We start from the raw sequence: 23,581 nt of genomic DNA on the forward strand, positions 1-23,581 counted from the left end.
CTCCCATTATTCTCTGCAAATCCTCTCACGGCTTCACCGGCTTCACCGTATGGATGGTGCCAGGTTTCCTTCAGACATTATGTCTTGCATTCCGGCCAAGGAGTTTAATCTTGGTTTCATCAGACCAGAGAATCTTGTTTCTCATGGTCTGAGAGTCCTTTAGGTGCCTTTTTGCAAACTCCAAGCGGGCCGTCATGTGCCTTTTACTGAGGAGTGGCTTCCATCTGGCCCCTCTACCATAAAGACCTGATTGGTGGAGTGCTGCAGAGATGGTTGTCCTTCTGGAAGGTTCTCCCATCTCCACAGAAGAACTCTGGAGCTCTGTCAGTGATCATCGGGTTCTTGGTCACCTCCCTGACCAAGGCCCGTCTCCACCTGATTGCTCAGTTTGGCCAGGCAGTCAGCTCTAGGAAGAGTCTTGGTGGTTCCAAACTTATTCAATTTAAGGATGATGGAAGCCACTGTGTTCTTGGAGACTTTCAATGGGGCAAAAATGTTTTGGTACCCTTCCCCCAGATCTGTGCCTCGACACAATCCTGTCTCGGAGCTCTACGGACAATTCCTTCGACCGCATGGCTTGGTTTTTTCTCTGTCATGCACTGTCAACTGTGGTTCCTTATATAAACAGGTGTGTGCCTTTCCAAATCATGTCGATTCAATCGAATTTACCACAGGTGGACTCTAATCCAATCTTAAGGATGAACAATGGAAACAGGATTCACCTGAGCTCAATTTTGAGTCTCATAGCAAAGGGTCTGAATACTTATGTAAATAAGGTATATTTGTTTTATTTCTGCAAATTGGATTTTGCGGAGCCGCTGGGTACCGGTTTATGGCCCGTGACGTGAACGGGCAAAAGCGGTGAGGGAGGAGTGCTCTTCTCAAATTGAACAGTAATTTGCGCAGGTCATGTTGTCTACAAGGTAGTTTGGTGCTTCGCCCAGGTCATGTTGTCTACAAGGCAGTTTGGTGCTTCGCCCAGAAATATATATTTTCCCCAAAAAATCTGTTTTAATTTTCATTGTGAATGCAGATAAAGCGTTTTTATAACATAATCATACTCATTTACTCATCGTGGTTAATTACGTCATTTTTGTTTGGAGCCGTGGGCTTTGAACAGAGCACCCCGAGCTCACGCCCGGTAGGCAGCCCGGTTCCAAAGCGAATCCCAACCAACTTTCACCCGGTGCAAAGCACGTCTACATGGGCGCCCGGGACAGATTAATCGAATCCCCTCATTTAATACACCCGCGAGAGGAAGAAGCGCAGCACAATCTTTTTCTACAGTGAGTAAGCAAAAGTGCCGGATGGTGATGACTGTCATTTTCTGAAATGTCTTTGCAACACAGTTGTAGTCATATTTCACAATATATTTCGGAGCTCATTTAGCTTGCTCTACTGACTTGTTAAATAGTAAGCTAAACTTGCCAGTGTTTGCTAGCTAGCTGGCTAACCAATGTAGCTAGCTAAATTGGCTTGTTATTGTTTTGTAGCTAGCTTTATTGGTGCATTACTTTTTCTTACCCTGAAAGCATCGTGCTAACGTTACATACAGTAACTTTACTAATTTAGCTCCTGTAGATGACTGTTCGCTAAGTACAGTAGCTAGCTGAGGGTGACTTGCCTCTGTTTGCTGACCATCACATTCCCAGCAACAGGTTTAGAATCTGTTCCAAAAAGGTTTAAACTATGTTGCCATAAAAAAAAAAATATTGGCTACAAGTTGACTGTTACTTTGTTATTTGTAATGTTCAGGTTTTGGAGATAATGTCATGCGGTCACAACTAACGTACTTCTGGTGTCACAGTCAGCAGTTTGGGAGGAGCTAATGGTCGATAACATGTTACAGTAGATTGTTGAGGCATGTGCATTGCCCCCTGTCAGTTCGTAGTCCAAAGTAACGTTAGTCTGTCTCTCCCAACAGCTCTTAGACTCCAGCAAACTCTTCAGCCAAAGATGGCTCATCTTCCAGCACTTTTTAAATATGTGGACGAACACCAGGAGCTGTACATTGAGGTAGCCTTTTCTCATTACTTGAATTATGATAATGCATTTAGTCATGTTTTACTATCTGCGACTTCACTGAGTTGATTCATGCATTTGGGGCTAGCCATATTAATGTTTTGACGAACATTACTTTGCATGTGAATCTCAAATTTATATTAAATTATTTAATTTCTTAAACTTCAGATTTAGAAGGACTTGATAAGAACAGAGTCAAATCTTAGCCTGCCATGACCAGGCTATTGCTTTCACTTCTCCAACCCCTTTAGATCACGAGTAGCAAGAACTGACATGGTAGCAAAAACAACACCAGCACATAAGATAGGACACCACACCACTGTATGGTATTAGGTTTAGTGCCTCAGACTTCACTTCCTTGCCACAAGAACCAAGTAATGTGTTTGTGGGTTTTCCTATTCATAAGCTTGAAGAACAAGTATAGGGCTGGGAATTGCTAGGAACCTCACAATACAATATTATCACTATACTTAGGAATCAATATGATGTGTATTGCAACAAGATTATTTGATAAGTCATAGAAATAAAAGTGCTAAAAACAAATTGACTCCTTATTTAAAAAGACGACAGAGAACTATGAAACTTGATTATTGAACATGAACTGAGTGAGTATGAAATTGGCTTCAAAGCCTCTCAATTGAAAAGGCATTTTTTTTATTGGCATGACAAATACTTGTTGCCAAACAAACAATGTTGAACAATTCAAAATAAATATCCTACATTTAAAAAACACTCTTTCTCGCTCTACTCTGCCTCTAGCGTCTTGCCCAATGGGTGGCTGTGCAGAGTGTGTCTGCCTGGCCAGAGAAGCGCGGGGAGATCAAGAAGATGATGGAGATGGCAGCCAAGGACATTGAGAAGCTGGGGGGCACAGTGGAGATGGTGGACATTGGAAAACAGAAGGTAGGACTTTGCACTGTGTGCGATAATAAACTATTCATACCTGTGACTTATTCCACATGTTGTGTTGAAGTCTGAATTCAAAATTACTTAAATATATAGAATTTCACCCATCGACATTCAATACACCATAATGACAAAGTGAAAGTGTTTTTAGAAATGTTAAAGAATGTATTGAAAATGAAATACAGAAATATCTCACACCCATGAGTCAATACATACTTTGGCACCGATTATAGCTTGGAGTCTTTCTGGGTAAGTCTCTTAAGAGCTTTGCACACCTGGATTGTACAGTATTTGCACATTTATTTTTTTTTTTAATTCTTCAAGCTCTGTCAAGTTGGTTGTTGATCATTGCTAGACAGTCTTGCCATATATTTTCAAGCCGATTTACTTCATAACTGTAACTAGGCCACTCAGAAACATTCAATGTCGTCTTGGTAAGCAACTGTGTAAATATATATATATTTTTAAATGTAACCTTTATTTAACTAGGCAAGTCAGTTAAGAACAAATTCTTATCTATAATGATGGCCTACACCGGCCAAACACGGACAACGCTGGGCCAATTGTGCGCCGCCCTATGGGACTCCCAATCACGGACAGTTGTAGATTCAAACCAGGGTGTTTGTAGTGATGCCTCAAGCACTGAGATGCAGTGTCTTAGACCACTGCACCACTCGGGAACCCATATATTCAGCCTTATGTTTTAGATTATTGTCCGGCTGAAAGGTTAATTTTGTCTTCCAGTGTCTGTCAGAAAACAGACAAACAGGTTTTCTTAGCTCTCTTCTGTTAGTTTTTATCACACAAATTCCCTAGTCCATGCCGATGACAAGCATACCCATAACATGATGTAGCCACCACCATGCTTGAAAATATGAAGAGGGGTGTTGTGTTGGATTTGCCCCAAACCTAAGGCTTTGTATTCAGGACAAAAAGTAACTGTCTTTGCAACATTTGTAGCATTTTCTCTTAAGTGCCTTATTGCAAACAGGATGCATGTTTCAGAATATTTTTATTCTGTACTTTCTTCCTTTTTTTCACTCTGTCATTTAGGTTAGTTTTCTGGAGTAACTACAATGTTGTTGATCCATCCTCAGTTCTCTCATATCACAGCCATTAAACTCTGTTTTAAAATCACCATCGCCTCATGGTAAAAATCTCTGAGCAGTTTCCTTCCTATCTGGCAACTGAGTTGGGAAGGACACCTGTATCTTTGTAGTGACTAGGTGTATTGATACACCATCCCAAGTGTAATTGGTAATTTTGCCATGCTCAAAGGGATATTTAATATCTGCTTTAAATTTTTTACCCATCTACCGATAGGTGCCCTTCTTTGAATTCTCCTTCTTGTTCTCAAGTCAGTCATGGGGATATTATATGTTGTGGAGGGGCTATGAATTGTGTGCCAGAGTCAACATTATGTTTGTAAAACATAGCCGCTACCAACAAATGTATTTTGAAACAATCTACAAAGACAGCTTTGAATGGATACATTAACTATGAGCAGGAAGATATACACTATATATACAAAAGTATGTGGACACCCCTTCAAGTTAGTAGATTGCCTCACCTGTTGCTGACAGGTGTACAAAATCGAGCACACAGCCATGCAATCTCCATAGACAAACATTGGCAGTATAATGGTCTTACTGAAGAGCTCAGTGACTTTTAACGTGGCACTGTCATAGGATGCCACCTTTCTAACAAGTCAGTTGTACAAATTTCTGCCCTGCTAGAGCTGCCCCGGTCAACTGTAAGTGCCGTTATTGTGAAGTAAAAACATCTAGGAGCAACAGCGGTTCAGCCGTGAAGTCATAGGCCACACAAGCTCACAGAATGGGACCGCCGAATGCTAAAGCAAGTAGCGTGTAAAAAACGTCTGTTCTTGATTGCAACACTCACTACCGAGTTCCAAACTGCCTCTGGAAGCAACATCCGCACAATAACTATTTGTTGGGAGCTTCATGAAATGGATTTCCATGGCAGAGCAGCCGCATACAAGCCTGAGATCACCATGCGCAATGCCAAGTGTCGTCTGGAAAGGTGTAAACCTTGCCTCCATTGGACTCCGTAGCAGTGGAAACGTGTTCTCTGCAGTGATGAATCATGGTTCACCATCTGGCAGTCCGACAGACAAATCTGGGTTTGGCGGATGCCAGGAGAACACTATCTGCCCAACTGCATAGTGCCAACCAATATTCCCTACATTTTTGCCACTGATCAAATTTCAGATCTGCTGTCTGCAAACATTCTGTACAACTTCCAATGCATTTACTGTGAACACTGAGGCTGTACCTGCTTAAAGTTACAGCTATAACAGTGGCCAAGTAGCTATTTGATCATAATGTATGCCTACAATGAAAAACAATGTCGAAAAATGCATTCCATAACATTTTAACATAGAATAACTATTTCCATCATTCAGCCTACAGTAGCAGCCAATGCAGTTCAATGTAGGACATTAACCTGTTTATGACTGAAAATGTTGTTTAATGCAAGAAACCACTACAAATAAAATGCTTTATTATTCCCATACCATTATTACAGGGAATCAGACACATTATACTACTCTCTCCCTATTGGCTACTTAGCTTATTCAAGCCTGTCTCAAAATACAACACTGCCACTTTAAGACAGTTATTTACCTGACTCACTTTTCAAAGATAAATGTACATCTTTTATGCTCTTGTGGGAAGTAATCACTCCACTATTACTGACTACAAATTATCTATAACTGGGCTAATATCTCACTAAATAGCAAAGGATATGAACAATGTGCACACGTGGCTACATGCATCTCTTGCTTTGATCTCAAAACAAGTGCATCTAATCACGAACACAGCTGTAAACACAGTCCAGTTCAAAGTAAATTACACAGATCCATATAGTGCCTTCGGAAAGTATTCAGACCACTTGACTTTTTCCTAATTTTGTTAGGTTACAGCCTTATTCTAAAATGGATTAAATCGTTTTTTTCCCCCCTCATCAATCTTCACACAGTACCCCATAATGACAAAGCAAAACAAGTTTAGACATTTTAGCAAATTTATACAAATGTAAAATGTATCACATTTACATAAGTATTCAGACCCTTTACTCAGTACTTTGTTGAAGCACCTTTGGCAGCAATTACAGCCTTGAGTCTTGGGTTTGATGCTACAAGCTTGGCACACTTTTATTTAGAGAGTTTCTGCCATTCTTCTCTGCAAATCCTCTCAAGCTATGTCAGGTTGGATGGGGAGCGTTGCTTTACAGCTACTTTCAAGTCTCCAGAGATGTCAGATCGGGCTCTGGCTGGGCCACTCCGACATTCAGAGACTTGTCCCGATGCAACTCCTGCGTTGTCTTGGCTATGTCCTTTGTTGTTGTCCTGTTGAAAGGTGAACCTTCGCCCCAGTCTGGGGTCCTGAGTGCTCTGGAGCAGGTTTTCATCAAGGATCTCTGTACTTTACTCCATTCACCTTTGCCTCGATCCTGACTAGTCTTCCAGTCTCTGCCGCTGAAAAACACCTCCACAGGATGATGCTGCCACCACCATGCTTCAATTTAGGGATGGTGGCAGGTTTCCTCCAGACGTGACGCTTAGCATTCAGGCCAAAGAGTTGAATCTTAGTTTTATCAGACCAGAGAATCTTGTTTCTCATGGTCTGAGAGTCCTTTAGGTGCCTTTTGGTAAACTCCAGCTGGTCTGTCATGTACCTTTTTTTTACTGAGGAATGGCTTCCGTCTGGCCACTCTACCATAAAGGCCTAATTGGTAGAGTGCTGTATAGATGGTTGTCCTTCTTGAAGGTTCTCCCATCTCCACATAGGAACTCTAGAGCTCTGTCAGAGTGACCATCAGGTTCTTGGTCACCTCCCTGACCAAGGCCCTTCTCCCCCTGATTGCTCAGTTTGACCGGGCAGCCAGCTCTAGTTCCAAACTTCTTCCATTTAGAAGGATGGAGGCCACTGTGTTTTTGGGAACCTTCAATGCTGCAGAAATGTTTTGCTACCCTTCCCCAGATCTGTGCCTTGACACAATCCTATCTCAGAGCTCTACGAACAATTCCTTCTACCTCATGGCTTGGTTTTTGCTCTGACATGCACTGTCAACTGTGGGACCTTATAGACAGGTGTGTGCCTTTTCAAATCATGTCCAATCAATTGAGTTTGTCACAGGTGCACTTCAAATAAGTTGTAGAAACATGTCAAGAATGATGAATGGAAACTGGTTTCTCCAGAGCTCAATTCTGAGTCTTATGGCAAAGGGTCTGAATACTTATGTAAATGTATTTTGTTTTTTTATTTTATAAATTTGCAAAAATGTCTAAACCTTTTCGCTTTGTCATTATGGGGTATTGTGTGTAGATTGAGGCTTTTTTTATTTAATCCATTTTAGAATAAGGCTGTAACCTAACAAAATGTGGAAAACTCAAGGGGTCTGAATACTTTCCGAAGGCACTGTATATGGCAATAGTCTATTTGCATAGGCCGACTGCATCTCTGATTGGCTATGTCACACCGGTCTGTGTAGACTACGGGCTCAGTCACGTGCAATAGAATCCTACTCCTATGTGCTCTGCCTACAACATAATCTCTTGAATAGTTTGCTTTGTTTCATTGTGTTGCATTGAAAGTGGCTAATATTGGATTGACTAGGAAACATTGATAATGTTAATTAACAGGGAAAACTCTAGAAAGTTGAGTGAAGTTCAAGCTTGTGCTTCTCTCTGTGGGCAGATATTTCTTATGCGCTCTGCTTGGCATTCCTGGGGAGCGCAACTTAGAGGGAACATTGGTGCCAACTCTAAAGTTTGGTGGAGGAGAAATACTTTTCTGGGGCAATTTTTTATGGTTTGGGCTAGCCCCCTTGGTTCCAATCAATCAATTAATCAAATGTATTTATAAAGTGCTTTTTACATCAGCCGATGTCACAGTGCTATACAGAAACTAAAGCCTAAAACAGCAAACAGCAAGAAATGCAGATGTAGAAGCATGGTGGCTAGGAAAACTCCCTATAGAGGAACCAGGCTCTGAGGGGTGGCCAGTCCTCTTCTGGCTGTGCCCGGGTGGAGATTATAACAGTACATGGCCAATATGTTCAAATGTTCATAGATGACCAGCAGGGTCAAATAATAATAATTGCAGTGGTTGTAGAGGGTGCAACAGGTCAGCACCTCAGCAGTAAATGTCAGTTGGCTTTTCATAGCTGAGCTTTCAGAATTAGAGACAGCAGGTGCGGTCGAGAGTGAAGAAAAATCTTAACGCTACAGCATACAATGACATTCTAGATGATTCTGTGCTTCCAACTTTGTGGCAACAGTTTTGGGAAGATCCTTTCCTGTTTCAGCATGACAATGCCCCCTTGCACAAAGTGAGGTCCATACCGAAATGGTTTGTTGAGATTGGTGTGGAAGAACTTGACTGGCCTGCACAGACTACTGACCTCAACCCCATCAAACACCTTTGGGATGAATTGGAATGCTGACAGCGACCCAGGCGACCCAGGCCCAGGCCTCAATGCCCGACCTCACTAATGCCCTTGTGGCAATGTTCTAACATCTAGTGAAAAGCCTTCCCAGAAAAGTGAAGGCTGTTATAGCAGCAAAGGGGGGACTAACTCCATATTAATGGCCATAATTTTGGAATGAGATGTTTGACGAGCAGGTGTCCACATACTTTTGGCCATGTAGCATATTTATCATGCATTAGTCCTGCACTTCAGGGCTACCTGGTCTTCCTTGTATTTTAAATGTGTGGTGATAACGTTTTATCAATCGGTACTTGTTGCCCAGCTACATTGTCTGCATAGATTGTGTTAACACCAGCCTATTCAGCAGTCAAACTGTACATAACATTTTGAGTTGAAATGCATCTGCTCCCTTTACTTTCATTGTATATAATATACCCTAGTCTTTCCTCACTTAGTCCTCTTCTTCCTTGTGGAGCATGAAAGGCTTCCAGGAAAGAACACTGCTGCCGATCCTCTGGCCGGCTCAGACCCCCTTGATCTCCTTCAACCCTGACTGGTTTGCTGTATCTGTTGCTTGAAAGTCTGTCTCTTCCTCTTCATCTTTCACCTGGTAATTTCTTTCATGTCAGTGCAATGGCGAGAAGAGGAAAATATGGATTTTTAGACCATTGAGTGAGACCTTTTCATTTTTGCCCCCTCAGCTTCCCTCCGGGGAGGAGATCCCCTTGCCACCCATCATCCTGGGTTCCTTGGGCTCCGACCCGGGTAAGAAGACTGTGTGCATCTACGGCCACCTGGATGTCCAGCCAGCTGCCATCGATGACGGCTGGGACACGGAGCCCTTCACTCTGGTGGAGAAAGATGGTGAGTAGCTATTCCAAAGCACAAAAAAACAGAACAATGCTGAAACATCAAAATCCATGCCAGTGTTGAGATTTGGACTTTGATGTTTCAGCGTTGTTCTCCTTTTGGGGAAGTATGATTTGCATTGGCTTGTGCAATTTAGGTTACTTCTTACTCTTTGTATCAACAGTGTAACTTACTACCTTCTAGGCAATGTTCACACGTGCAGCTCCCCTGGGACTGCTGTGCAGTAGAAATGTCAGCCCTTGCAGGGAAGCATGAGATTGAACATCGCTTACTTTTTCTAGGTTTCGCCTTTACTTAACACTATCAACAATTCCCTCTACTGTGCGAATTGTGATCTAATCAATGCAACATTAGCCACTTTATATGAAACATACCCAAACAATGAACTAGGTAAGATATTTTCTTGTAGGCAGAGAGCATTGGAGTAGGATTCTATTGCTTTGACAGGCACGACTCAGGCCCATACTCTACACAGACCAGTGTGCCATAACCAATCAGAGCTGCAGTATCCCTATATGCAAATAGACCTTTGCCATATATGGATTTGTGCCATTCACTTTGAACTGGACTGTTTTTATAGTCATGAGTAGATGCGCTTGTTTTGAGGTCAAAGCAAGAACTGCATGTAGCGTTATTAGCCCAGTTATAGCTAATTTCTAGTCAGCAATAGTGGAGTGGTTACTTCCTACAAGAGCACAAAATGTGTGCATTGCCAGCCATATTTGAAAACCAAGTCAGGTAAAGAGCTTTTTTTTCTGTAAGGGACAGTGTTGTACAGTGTGTTTTTTTTTATTTTTAAACAGGAATTTGTCTGATTCTATGTAATAATGGTATGGGAATAATTCAGGAATTTTATTTTGTAAAGTGGTTTCTTGCTTCAAACAACACATTTTCAGTTACCTTGCCTGAGTGGATAAACAGGTTGTCAATCCGTACATGTTTTTGAAGTCTCATTGAATGTAGGCCTACCCCGAGGCGGCAGGGTAGCCTAGTGGTTAGTGTTGGGCTAGTAATCGAAAGGTTGCAAGTTTGAAATCCGGAGCTGACGAGGAACAAAGGCAGTTAACCCATTGTTCCTAGGCTGTCATTGTAAATAAGAATTAAATAAAGCTAAAATAAAAAGAATAAACATTGAACACCACACATTTCCATGTTAAAATGTTATGGGCTGCATGTTCTCCAAATATTTTTTTTAATGGTAGGCCAACATGATCAAATAACCACAGTAGCCTACTTGGCCACTGTTATAACTAACTTTAAGCAGGTACAGCCTCAGTGTTCACAGTAAATGCGCTGGAAGTTGCACAGAATTTTCATGACATTCAAGTTGAAAACTCTGCAGACTTGAAACTTACTCAGTCCCGAAAAAAATATAGGGAACATTGCTTATAGGTTTCACGATTTCTGTTGGTTCTTGTTTTGATTTCTGTTGGTTCTTATCCATTGTTTTTGTCTTTTATTCCTTTTTATCTAAAACCATTTCTACATGGCATCATGCTCCATGACTACTGAATAAAAAATCTAATCTGCTAGCAGACTGCAGTTGTATGTGGCACTCCTTTAACCATTTCGCTGCTAGTCTACGAAAGCTACAGAACACTGTATTCAAGGTGTAAAGAGCTATAAAGGTGTGGCATGCCCATAAATGATTGTGGTATCTTGGTCATAAGCCCTTTAGACATAGCCAATAGTCCAGGGCATACAGTGCATTTGGAAAGTATTCAGACCCATTGACTTTTTCCACATTTTGTTACGTTTCCAAGAACGTTCCGTTATTCTAAAGTGGAATTTAAAAAAAATCCTCATCAATCAACACACAATACCCAATAATGACAAAAATTGTTTAAAAAATATATGAACCTTCGCCCCAGTCGGGGGTCCTGAGCACTCTGAAGCAGGTTTTCATCAAGGATCTCTCTGTACTCCATTCCTCTTTCCCTCGATCCTGACTAGTCTCCCATTCCCTGCCGCTGAAAAACATCCCTACAGTATGATGCTGCCACCAACATGCTTCACCGTAGGGATGGTGCTAGGTTTCCTCCAGACGTCAAGCTTGGCATTCAAGACAACGAGTTCAATCTTGGTTTTATCAGACCAGAGAATCTCTTGCTTCTCATGGTCAGAGTCCTTTAGGTGCCCTTTAGACAACTCTTCCAAGTGGACTATCATGTGCATTTTACTGAGGAGTGGCTTCTGTCTGGCCACTCTACATAAAGGCCTGATTGGTGGAGTGCTGCATAGTTGGTTGTCCTTCTGGAAGGTTCTCCTATCTCCACAGAGGAACTCTAGAGCTCTCTGAGTGACATCCCTGACCAAGGCCCCCCCCCCCCCCCCCCCCCCCCCCCCCCCCCCGATTTCTCAGTTTGTCTGGGCGGCCAGCTATAGGAAGAGTCTTGGTGGTTCCAAACTTCTTCCATTTTTAAGAATGATGGAGACCACTGATTGATTTGGTACCCGTACCTAGCTCTGTGCCTCAAAACAATCCTATCTCGGAGCTCTACGGATAATTCCTTCGTCCTCATGGCTTGGTTTTTGCTCTGATATGCAGTTTCAGCTGTCGCACCTATAGACAGGTGTGTCCCTTTCCAATCAATAGAATTTACCACAGGTGGACATGAATGAAGTTGTACAAACATCTCAAGGGTGATCAATAGAAACAGGCAGCACCTGAGCTCAATTCCAAGTCTCATAGCAAAGGTTCTGAGTACTGAGTAATTTAAACTTATTTTTGCTTTGTCATTGTGGGGTATTCTGTGTAGATTGAAAATTTGATAAATTTTAGAATAAGGCTGTAATGTAACAAAATGTGGACAAAGTCAATGGGTCTGAATACTTTCCGAATGCACTGTTTCTCAGTTAGTTGCAAGTTTTTCAATGTCTGCCCTAATGGACCTAAACTCCAAACTACAGGTTACATGTGTGGTAGTCTAGGCTGTTTTCAGGGTCACTTGCATTAAAATGGGTTTATAATGATTGGATCAAATTAGTGTTTGATAAGGAACTTTTCTCAATGGTCAGCAATCCCTTACTAGAAACAGTCTCGTTACCATCAAGTCTTGCCCATCAATGTCCCCACCTTGGGGCGGCAGGGTAGCCTAGTGGTTAGAGCATTGGACTAGTAACCGAAAGGTTGCAAGTTCAAATCCCTGAGCTGACAAGGTACACAATCTGTCGTTCTGCCCCTGAACAGGCAGTTAACCCACTAGGCCGTCACTGAAAATAAGAATTTGTTCTTAACTGACTTGCCTAGTAAAGTAAAGGTAAAAAAAAAAAAATGTCCCCACCTGTTTTTTGGGGTTTGTTTTTTCTTGATGTCGCTACGACTTGATTGGAGTCCACCTGTGGCCAATAAAATTGTTTGGAGATGATTTAGAAAGAAACACACCTGTTTGTAAAAGGTCCCACAGTTGACACTGCATGTCAGAGCAGAAACTATACCATGAAGTCCAACGAACTCTGTCAATCTCAGAGAGAGCGTTTTGATGAGGCATTTATGAGGTGTAAAACCATTTCTAGAGTGGTGCAAGTTTCCAAGAGCACAGTGGTCCCCTTCATTGGAAGTGAAAACAAAAAAATTGAACTACCCAGACGCTGCCTGGAACTGGCCATCCGACCAAACTGAGCAACTGGTCAAGAAGGACCTTGGTCAGGGAGGTGACAAAGAACCTGATGACCACGCTGACAGAACTACAGAGTGTCTTGGCTGAGATGGGAGAACTTGCCAGAAGGACAACAGTCTATCCAGCACTTCACTAATCTGAGCTTTATGGGAGAGTGGCCAGACAGAAGCCACTCCTGAGAAAAGGGCACATGACCGCATGCCTGTAGTTTTCAAAAAGGCACGTGAAGGACTGAGATCATAAAGCAGAAGCTTGTGGTCTGCCAAGACAAAAATGAAACTTTGGCCTGAATGTAAACCGTTATGTCTGGAAAAAAACACACGGCTCATCACCCGTCTAACAACATCCCTACCGTGAAGCATGGTGGTGGCAGCATCATTCTGAGGATGCTTGTCACCGGCAAGGACTAGGGAGGGACTGGGAGAATGGTATAAATGGAGGGAACAGTGAATGGAGCAAAATACATGCAAAGCCTTGATGAGAACCTGCTTCAGAGTGCAAACGACCTTACATTGGGGGAGAAAGTTCCAACAGGAACGTGACCACAAGCATACAGCCAAAGCAATTCTGGAATGGCTATAGAACAAGAATGTGAAAGTCCTTGAGTGGCCCAGCCAAAGTCCAGACTTGAATCCCATTGAAAAGCTGAAGAAAGACTTGTAGAAAGAAGATTGCTGTTCACTGCCGCTCATTTAATTTAAGAGCTTGAAAAAATGTAACGAAGAATGGGAGATGATCACCAAATCCAGATGTGCAAAGCTGATAGACATACCCAAGACAACTCAAAGCTGTAATCACTGCCAAAGGTGCTTCTATAAATTATTGACTTGGGGTGTAAATACCTATGTAAATTAGATTACATTTTCAATAAATGTGCAAACATTTCTATAAATGTGTTTTCATTGATGGGGTATTATGGGTGTGAAAAACCCCCACAATTTAATCAATTTTGAATTCGGGCTGTAACAAAATTTGGAATAAGTCAAGGGGTATGAATTCTTTCTGAAGGCACTGTATATTTAGTCTGGCTTTAGTTTTGTCTCTAGTCTGGTTTCAGTGTGTCATGCAGAGATGTGTCAGCAGCATTTTCCTTTCATGCTGACAGGTCGTTACTTGTTATCTTGTGACAGTCACCTGACCGTTGCTATATTCTCTTCACCACTCATAAATCAAACCGTCTCCCCCTTTGATGACCTAATTTACTTCTTTTGACTCTTGATATGTTTCACAGGGAAGCTAGTACTGATTTATTTTTTTCCTTTTTAAGTAGCATTTTTTTCAATGTCTTTTATTGGTCTATAATAGGCTTGGGTGTTATTCCGTGTATACCGGGGCATTTGGAAAAAGCCATACATTTTAATATTTGTAGCTACTTAATACCTGCAGTCAACTTGTGCAATATATTAGGAGATAGAACCGATAGTGTTCACTTCACCTCCTACATTATGACGCTTACCTTAGTTCCACAGAACAGTTGAGCCAGTCATGTGTTTGTGCTATTTTCAGAAGGAGAAGGCAAGAGCTGGTGAGTCCATCGTGTTGTATATTGATCAGTGAGTCTCTGTTGTGCAGCGCACATGAAGGGATGACGTTACACTTGTATGCATTTCACTACTAAATGTTTGCCATCATATCTTATGGCTTTCTTCAGAAGTCAAAGAGCTCTGGATGAGTTATCTGTACAGTTGCAATTTTTGGCCTGTGCTTCCTACTATTCCCCCCCACCTTTCTTCTCCCCTCTGTTCCATGTACACGTGCTGCTGTTCCTGCATCACAACTTTGTTAATTTTTACAATGTCTCTGGTTCACTTTTGCTTGTAAATGTCCACTCTCTCACCAATTCGGTATCTACTAGCCACGCTTGTGTAACTTATAGCTGGTTTTGCCGGTCTTTGCAATTAGTTATGTTTGTTTTTTGCTCGTTAACATTTAGACAACAGTGTCTGTGATTTCGCTATTAGTTTGAAAAGCGGTCTTTATATGTACCACAGAAGAACCAAGAAATGAAGAGCGACACCAAGGCTGTCTTTTTGGCCTTCTATGTAGATCTGCAATGGTATTACGAAAGGGCAGGAATACATCAGTCTTCAATGCACCATCTGACAAGTTGTTCTCTAGAGGAGCATGAAGAAAAGTAAAACATATCCTGTCTCACATCTCCAATACATTGCTTGGGGCTTTCAGTGTTGACAGTATTACATACAACTCATGTACAAAAACACTGTAATGCAAACAAGCTACAACTGAAAATTGCATTCATCCCATTCAAACCTTAGAGCTAAAACTACATCTCCCATAATGCAACACTAGCATACGTCGGCAGCTCAGCTAACCATCGGCATCACAGAAAGACATGCTAGCTAGCAACAGCAATAGTTTTTATCACTCTGTAAAACTATATAAATAACAACGATAAAACTGTTACATGTTTCGATAGTTTCACACTCCCTTATAACAATACCTATAGCGTTAACCTTGGGATGCTTTATTTATTTAACATTATGGTCTTCTACACAGGAGTAAGGAGAACGGGAGCTATCAGTAGTACCAGGGTGTTAGTAGGTGACGTAAGCACCCAGATTAATTAAAATACATTTAATGAAATAAAAACTGAAGATGTTATTATCATCCAACTACTGTAGCTGCCTCCTTAACATCATCAGGCAGTACTAGTAGCGCAACAAATGAAAATATAAACCAAAACTAAAGTTTCTGGCGATCATAGCGATCTGATTCCCCCTTCTGTCTGAACTTGGAACATTCCTGTTCGCGGGCTTGGGACACTGACCCTAAACCTGGATGTTCTGCGTTTGTGTACTATTCTAATAATTGGAAGTTTGATGGAATAACCATTTGAACTCTCCTACATTTGTGCTAATTTGGTAGCATTCTGGGAATGGAGGCCAATGGGCTTTTCTTGCGTTTTTAGCGCCCCTTGTATGTTAAACCGGTAATACGATAAATCCCAGGATGAGAGTAGGATGGTAATGAAAAAAATCTTTATACCGCCCTAGTCTATAATGATATCTCATTTGAATGACTAAAGGCTGCAAGAGTTTTCCAAGATGATATAGTAGATCATTATAATTTCTAAATTTTCTTATGGTTTTAGTCATTCACGCTTTAGATTTATTTTTATTTTTACTAAGACACCTATGGCTTGCAGATTATGTAGTCCATCATCATCACCATCATCATCATCATGATCCTCATCATAAAAACATAATCAGCAACTTAATCCCCTGCAGGGAAGCTCTATGGCCGAGGCTCAACAGACGACAAAGGTCCAGTGTTGGCCTGGTTCAACTGTATCGAGGGCTACCAGAAGATCCAACAGGTAAGACACAGCACCACGACTTGATAAGTAGCACTCACTGAAGCTCGCCCAGGACAGAGAGAACCCCATGGTATTGTTTTCTTCAAAACAGTTTTAGTACAGGTGCCCTTTTCTTGGTTAGGCAACTAATAACATGCTGGTGTTGAGATGTCAGCTACAGGGTAAAAAGCCTCTTCGCTTTAAGACTTTTCATCTTGATTACAGTTAATCACATCAGTGTTGTCAGCAGCATGGCCGTCCAAAGGTCCTCAAGTAATCTTTATCTCCTATCATCAGCGTTTAATGATTGAGCTGACCTATGTCTTATACTAGCTCACTGACATTGTAATCATGGAGGTACAGCCAGAGGAGGATGGGCATCCCCTCTTTATTCCTCCTCTAGATAGTTTTTTTTGGGGGGTGTGGGCTGGGTTACTGGAAGCACTTTGACACTGATGCTTGAAAGCTGGAGCTATATAAATGTAATTTAATTGATGATTGATCTCCATTTGTCAAAGTTAAACACAGGACTGACGGTGCTTTAGAAGTTGAAGTAGTCTTTTGTCAGCCTGCCAGGTACATTAATTTAGTATCTTGAATAGTATGTGGTGAATAGATCTACCTGTATGTATCAAATCAAACTTTGTCACATGCACCGAATGCAACAAGTGTAGACCTTACCGTGAAATGCTTACTTACAAGCCCTTAACCAACAGTGCAGTTCAAGAAGAGTTGAGAAAATATTTACCAAATAAATAAAGGTAAAAAATACATGTAGGTAGGAGTGACATGACAATGCGTAGATAATAAACAGCGAGTAGCAGCACTGTACAAACAAATGGGGGGGGGTGTGTCAATGTAATAGTCCAGTGGCCATTGAATTAATTGTTCAGCAGTATTATGGCTTGGGGGTAGAAGTTGTTAAGGAGCCTTTTGGTCCTAGACTTGGCGCTCCAATACTGCTTGCTGTGCGGTAGCAGAGAGAATAGTCTATGACTTGGGTGAGTCTGACAATTTTATGGGGTTTCCTCTGACACCGCCTATTATATAGGTCCTGATGGCAGGAAGCTTGGCCCCAGTGATGTACTGGGCCATATGTACTACCCTCTGTTGCGCCTTACGGTTAGATGCCAAGCAGTTTCCATACCAGGCGATGATGCAACTGACCAGGATGCTCTCAATGGTGCAGCTGTAGAACTTTTTGAGGATCTGGGGATCCATGCCAAATCTTTTCAGCCTCCTGAGGGGTAATAGGCTTTGTACCCCTACCACCTGGGGGGTGGCCCATTTAGTTCCACGGTCCTTAGCTTAGTGATGAGCTTTGTGAGCACTACGCTGATCTGTAGTCATTGAAATTCTCGCATACATGTTCCTTTTGTCCAGGTGGGAAAGGGCAGTGTGGAGTGTGATTGAGATTGCATCATCTGTGGATCTGTTTGGGCGGTATGCAAATTGGAGTGGGTCTAGGGTATCCGGGAGGATGCTTTTGATGTGAGCCATGACTAGCCTTTCAAAGCACTTCAGCAGAGACCAGTTGGTTGTAATCTGGTTATGTGACGTCTTCTCAACAACATTTACAGCCAGAAAATAGCGTCATTAAGATTTCATGTGCCATATTTTGCCTGCTGAGATTCTCATTCATACCTCTCTCATGGAAACAGGAGCTTCCCATCAACATCAAGTTCTGCTTCGAGGGCATGGAGGAATCTGGCTCAGAGGGCCTGGACGATCTGGTGTTCGCCCGCAAAGACACCTTCCTGAAGGACGTGGATTACGTCTGCATCTCAGACAACTATTGGCTGGGCAAAACCAAGCCCTGCATCACCTATGGACTGAGGGGGATCTGCTACTTCTTCATTGAGGTGAGGCCATAGAGTTAGCTAGAGGGCTCTTCCCACAAAAAAAAAACTGTGATTGTCATTGTGGTGAAGCCATAGAGTTAGACCAGCGTTTCACAAACTCTATGCACGTTTTGTTTTTTGCCCTAACTACACAGCTGATTCAAATTATCGAAGCTTGATGATTAGTTGATTATTTGAATCTGCAGAGTTGTGCTAGGGCAAAAACCAAACATGCTCCACTTGGGGTCCTGAGGACGGAGTTTTGGAAACCCAGAGTCAGACAAATCTAGAGGGTGCATTTACCACAAACTGTGCATGGATCATAGCCCTGCTTTAAACCTTCTTGTTTTGTCAGATGGCGTGCTGTGACAAGGACCTCCATTCTGGGGTGTTTGGGGGCTCTGTCCATGAAGCCATGACCGACCTCATCGCACTGATGGGTAAGTTGAATCAGGTGTGCTGATGTGCTGCAATAGTATTATCATAGAGATATATAAGGATATAGGTATGAAATAATTGGATGGGTATATGCAACAGCATTGTAGCCCTTCAATAGAATCAAACAAAATCCTAGAATGAAATCTATACAAGTGCCTAGGGGGTTTTGTAGGGGCTTGGGGGGTTGTTTCTGGACAGGGCATATGATAGCTCTGCGTCATCGTGTTCATAATGCACCAAACAAAGAGACTGAAACTCGGCGCGACTCATTTTAGTTTTTCATTGTGAAATGTATTCTGTTGCGTGCAATTGTGAACCTGGCCCTGGTGTCTCCTCCTTCAGGCTCCCTGGTGGACAAGAAGGGGAAGATCCTGGTCCCGGGGATGTATGAAGATGTGGCCAAGGTCACAGACGAGGAAAAGAAACTGTACCAGAAGATCGACTTTGACATGGTGGAGTATGCCAAGGACGTTGGAGCTGGGAAGCTCCTACACGACACCAAGGTATGGATGGTTATGTTCAAATACTTCAAAAATGAAGAGTCCTTCGTTCTTTCCTACCTCCCTTTAATCAATCACTGATCTTAATTGGTTGCATTGGTTAAAGTAATAGGGTGGTAACCTTGATCTCACTGCTTACGTATGCATTTCTGAAGTGTTCAAACAGGGCCAATGTCTAAAATTACCAACTCGTTTTAAAAGCAATATTGGTTGATTCTCAGTCAATTTAAGTGATTCATTCCCAATGTTCTCTGGTTCATATTGTCCTTTGCTCTCTCCTCTGACCCTCGTCTACAGGAGGCTATCCTGATGCACCGCTGGAGGTACCCCTCCCTCTCCCTGCACGGCATAGAGGGGGCCTTCTCCGACGGAGGTGCTAAGACCGTCATTCCCCGCAAGGTCATCGGCAAGTTCTCCATCCGCCTGGTCCCGGACATGGACCCCAAAGTGGTGGAGAAACAGGTAGAAACCTCTAGAATTTAGGTAGAACTCAACTCAGGTTTTTAGATCATTTCTGGCCTTATTCTTTTAAGTGCAGGTCTGGGATCCATTCCCCTACCTCAAATCCTAACACCTCAACATGTTAGGCTGACATATGAAGAGTGTTAAAGGTCGGCTCAGTAATAAGTTGAATTCAGTTCTTTAAATACAGGACTAGGATCAGGTATTTAGATAATTTAATTAAAGGTCTTATCGAATAAGCACATTGCATGTTCTAGACTTTTGGATGAAATCGTAGTGGACAAGCATCCCCCACCACGGGTCCATTCCTTACATTTAAATTCACTCTCAAACATTAGGTCCGTCTATTAGTGGTTACCAACCTTTTTTTAGGTTACTGTACCACCACCTGCATTTTGTTCTGTCCGGAGTATCCCTGAAGTACCCCATAATGTGCATTTTACCAGAAGGCCCATGGTCTCAGGAGTCTTCTCAAGTATCCTCTGTGCATAGGCTAAGTACCCCAAGGTTCCTAGTACCCCTGGTTGGGAACCACTGCTCTATTAGCCTGTAATACAGTATATGCCATACACAGACAGCCCTGATGGCATTCTGACTATCTGTCCTTTTCATTACTGTTCATAAAATATTTTTGATCTCAATGAGACTTTAATATGAATGTGGAAACATATATTTAGAAATGTATGTATAATCCTATCAAGGTTATTGGCCACCTGGAGAAGAAGTTTGCTGAGCTGGAGAGTCCCAACAAGCTCAAGGTGTACATGGGCCATGGGGCCAAGGCCTGGGTGTCTGACTTCAACCATCCCCATTACATGGCTGGTAGAAAGGCCATGAAGACAGGTGTGTGGATACACAGGCAAACCCTCTCACTCAGACACACGCACACAGACATGCACACACAACACTGGTCTAACTTAAATATTTATAACATTTTTGAGCAATAATGTCTTGTTCTCTCCTTTTCTCCACATAGTGTTTGGTGTGGAGCCTGACCTGACACGGGAAGGTGGCAGCATCCCCGTCACGCTGACCTTCCAGGAAGCCACCGGCCGTAACGTCATGCTGCTGCCCATGGGCTCATCTGACGACGGAGCACATTCACAGAATGAGAAACTCAACAGGTAGGCTGCCACGGTTGTCTTTTTATCTATACGCTGTCTGGATGCATGGGACTGCGATAATGGCGTGTCTCGGGACCTGAGATATGAAAAAAAAAACATTTCTATTTCACACATGCATTGAATACACACTTGCACATGTGTTAAATATGACAAATATATGCACCCACATTATTATTATTAGCTTCTCGGTGGAGTCTTAATGTACATCTTGTTGTTTAATTCAATGATGTTACACGTCTACAGTGCATTCGGAAAGTATTCACACCCCTTGACTTTTTCCACGTTTTATGTTAGTCTTATTCCAAAATGGATTTTTTTTAAATCCGCAATCTAAACACAATACCCCATGATGATGAAGCGAAAACAGGTTAACATTTTTGCAAAACTGAAATCACAAGTATTCAGACCCTTCACTCAGTACTTTGTTGAATCACCTTTGGCAACGACCACAAACTCAAGTCTTCTTGGGTATTACGCTACAGACTTGGCACACCTGTATTTGGGGAGTTTCACCCATTCTTCTCTGCAGAGCCTCTCGAGCTCTGACAGGTTGGATGGGGAGCGTCGCTGCACAGCTACTTTCAGGTCTCTCCAGAGATGTTTGATCGGGTTCAAGTCCGGGCTTTTGCTGGGCCACAAGGACATTCAGAAACTTGTCCCGAAGCTAGTCATGCGTTGTCTTGGCTTGGTTTTTGCTCTGACATGCACTGTCAACTGTGGGACCTTATATAGACAGATGTGTGCAAATCATGTCCAATCAATTGAATTTACCACGGGTGGACTCCAATGACATTGTAGAAACATCTCAAATATGATCAATGGAAACAGGAGCTGAGCTCAATTTCAAGTCTCATAGCAAAGGGTCTAAATACTTATCTAAATAAGGCATTTCTGTTTTTATTTTTAATACATTTGCATGAATTTCAAAACCTGTTTTCGCTTTGTCATTATTTTGTGTAGATTGATGGAAAAAATGTATTCAATCAATTTTAAAATAAGGCTGTGATTTAACAATGTCAAAAGGGAAGGGTCTGAATACTTTCCGAATGCACTGTATGTAAATGTATATGAATATATGTCTATGGTTTACTTTCAGGACAAACTACATCCAGGGCATCAAGATGCTCGGCGCATACTTCCACGAGGTCTCCCAGTTGGAGTAAATGAACTAGCCAGACCTGAGTGAGATGTATCCCTCCGCCTCCTGAGCTTGTGGACCCAACTGTTTTAATTTTCATAATGTTTTAAGTTTCATAATGTTTTCCATGAACTGCTGCTGCTGTACAGCAAAGCAGATCCTTGAAGATGTTCCTTTAGTAATTTGTAATATCTCCCAACGAGGTGATAAGTAGAGGAAAATAATATAGAAGTATTGATTATTGTATTGTAGAAGTGCCATCTTGTATATCTTCATCTACTTTATCAGAGTGTTATAGATTAACTAAACCAAACTCGACAAGGAAACGTGGACAGTATATACCCCATTACACTTCCATGATGTCACAGCTTTGTTGTGGTGTATTTATGAAAGTGCTAACAGACAACAGCACACTGACACACACTCATTTCCTCCATTTGGAGGGCTTGGAGATGATTTTATACCTGATCAATTTTTATCTTACGATGTTAGCTTGGTTGGGAAACCTCCAACTGTAAAAAAAGAAACCAGCACACCCATTTCAGCTAATTTATTCCTGTTAAATACTATGGGTAATCATTTATGAAGAAGTTCACTCAGGAAGCAGAACATTGCAGTATGTCTTGAAATGTATATTGCAGTCTTAAAACATGAGTAGACCAGAGAAATGAACACACAGGACATAGCCATAGACATCTGCAGATATTGGAGGCATATATTCAGAAGTATTCTAAGTGATGAAAGTATCTCCATACTTTTGCATTACATTAAATAGTACAGTATACAAAATGGCATCTTGAGTGAGCAATTCAAGGTTCTCTTTCAAACTGGAGCATGACTTGACCTGTGTAATGCATCTATTTTCTCCCTTGTCACTGTGAAACAACAGGCAACTGTCACATGCCAATATATTCAATAAATCATAACATCAGTCTTTTATCATGCTTCCAATATCCTGAAAACTTCCCATGTCATGCCATCAATCCAAAGAAAACATAATCCATACATTTCAAATGTGATTTTTGGCTTCTTTAATTTCCACAGTCATACAAATGTAATGTGACTGAACCTTCCCACTGGGCGCACTGGTTGAATCAACGTTGTTTCCACGTCGTTCCAATTAAATTACGTGGAATTAGCGTTGAATTGATATGTGCCCAGTGAGTTGAGGCTCAATCCCAAACTGATCCCTCCTTCCCCCTGGGCTTTTCATTTGACAGTTCATGAAGGGGAGTCAACGGGCCTAAGGACAGTGTGGAGGGATGGTTAATGATAGAACCCAGGAGTGACTGAATGGGGTTGATGTTCCTATCCAAGCTACAGGATGTGCCCTTGGTTGATTTCAAATGTTGATTTGTGTGTGTGTTTTGACAGGTGGAATGATGTAACCAGTGGGGTTGTCCTGTTGCAGACAGGTGGAATGATGTAACCAGTGGGGTTGTCCTGTTGCAGACAGGGGGAATGATGTAACCAGTGGGGTTGTCCTGTTGCAGACAGGTGGAATGATGTAACCAGTGGGGTTGTCCTGTTGCAGACAGGTGGTCAGACTCATCCTGCTGGGCAGTCTTGTTTTGATTGACATTTGGTTGAGTTTTCAACTAATGTGCAATCAACAAAAAAAATCACCGTCATTGGATTTATGTAAAAAAATTAATGAAATTCCCGTACCTTGATTACTTTTTGCAAATCCAATCATTTCCACACGATGATTCAATGTCATCCGATAGTTGTGGAAACAACATTGATTCAACCAGTTTTTGCACAGTGGGATCCACTAGTGGTTCTGGGGGGGCAGTGCTTTTGTGACAACAATGTTGTGCCACCCCCATAAATGTGGAGTTTGAAATTATTTTTACATATCAAAAATTAAGTTATCATTCTTTTTTTTAC

At 41.9% G+C, this 23,581-nt stretch overlaps 1 protein-coding gene across 3 annotated transcripts; it reads left to right on the forward strand.

Annotated features, from left to right (window-relative positions):
- Nucleotides 1–930: 930 nt before the first annotated feature.
- On the forward strand, nt 931–22,630 carry LOC109907431 (cytosolic non-specific dipeptidase). Of its 3 annotated transcripts, none has more exons than XM_020505394.2 (12): nt 931–1,286; nt 1,925–2,016; nt 2,782–2,925; nt 9,084–9,246; nt 16,121–16,209; nt 17,850–18,050; nt 18,385–18,469; nt 18,810–18,970; nt 19,265–19,429; nt 20,131–20,272; nt 20,406–20,553; nt 21,650–22,624. In XM_020505394.2, exons 2-12 carry the CDS (start codon nt 1,957–1,959, stop codon nt 21,714–21,716), a joined length of 1,425 nt encoding a protein of 474 aa, XP_020360983.1. In that variant the 5' UTR covers nt 931–1,286; nt 1,925–1,956; the 3' UTR covers nt 21,717–22,624. The 3 variants fall into 3 exon arrangements, with proteins under 3 accessions (XP_020360983.1, XP_020360984.1, XP_020360982.1); XM_020505395.2 differs by lacking the exon at nt 931–1,286 and adding an exon at nt 1,354–1,413; XM_020505393.2 differs by lacking the exon at nt 931–1,286 and having other exon boundaries at nt 1,795–2,016; nt 21,650–22,630.
- The last annotated feature ends 951 nt before the right edge of the window (nt 22,631–23,581 follow it).

Source organism: Oncorhynchus kisutch, linkage group LG17 (genome assembly GCF_002021735.2).
Source record: "Oncorhynchus kisutch isolate 150728-3 linkage group LG17, Okis_V2, whole genome shotgun sequence".
Taxonomy (NCBI): Eukaryota; Metazoa; Chordata; class Actinopteri; order Salmoniformes; family Salmonidae; genus Oncorhynchus; species Oncorhynchus kisutch.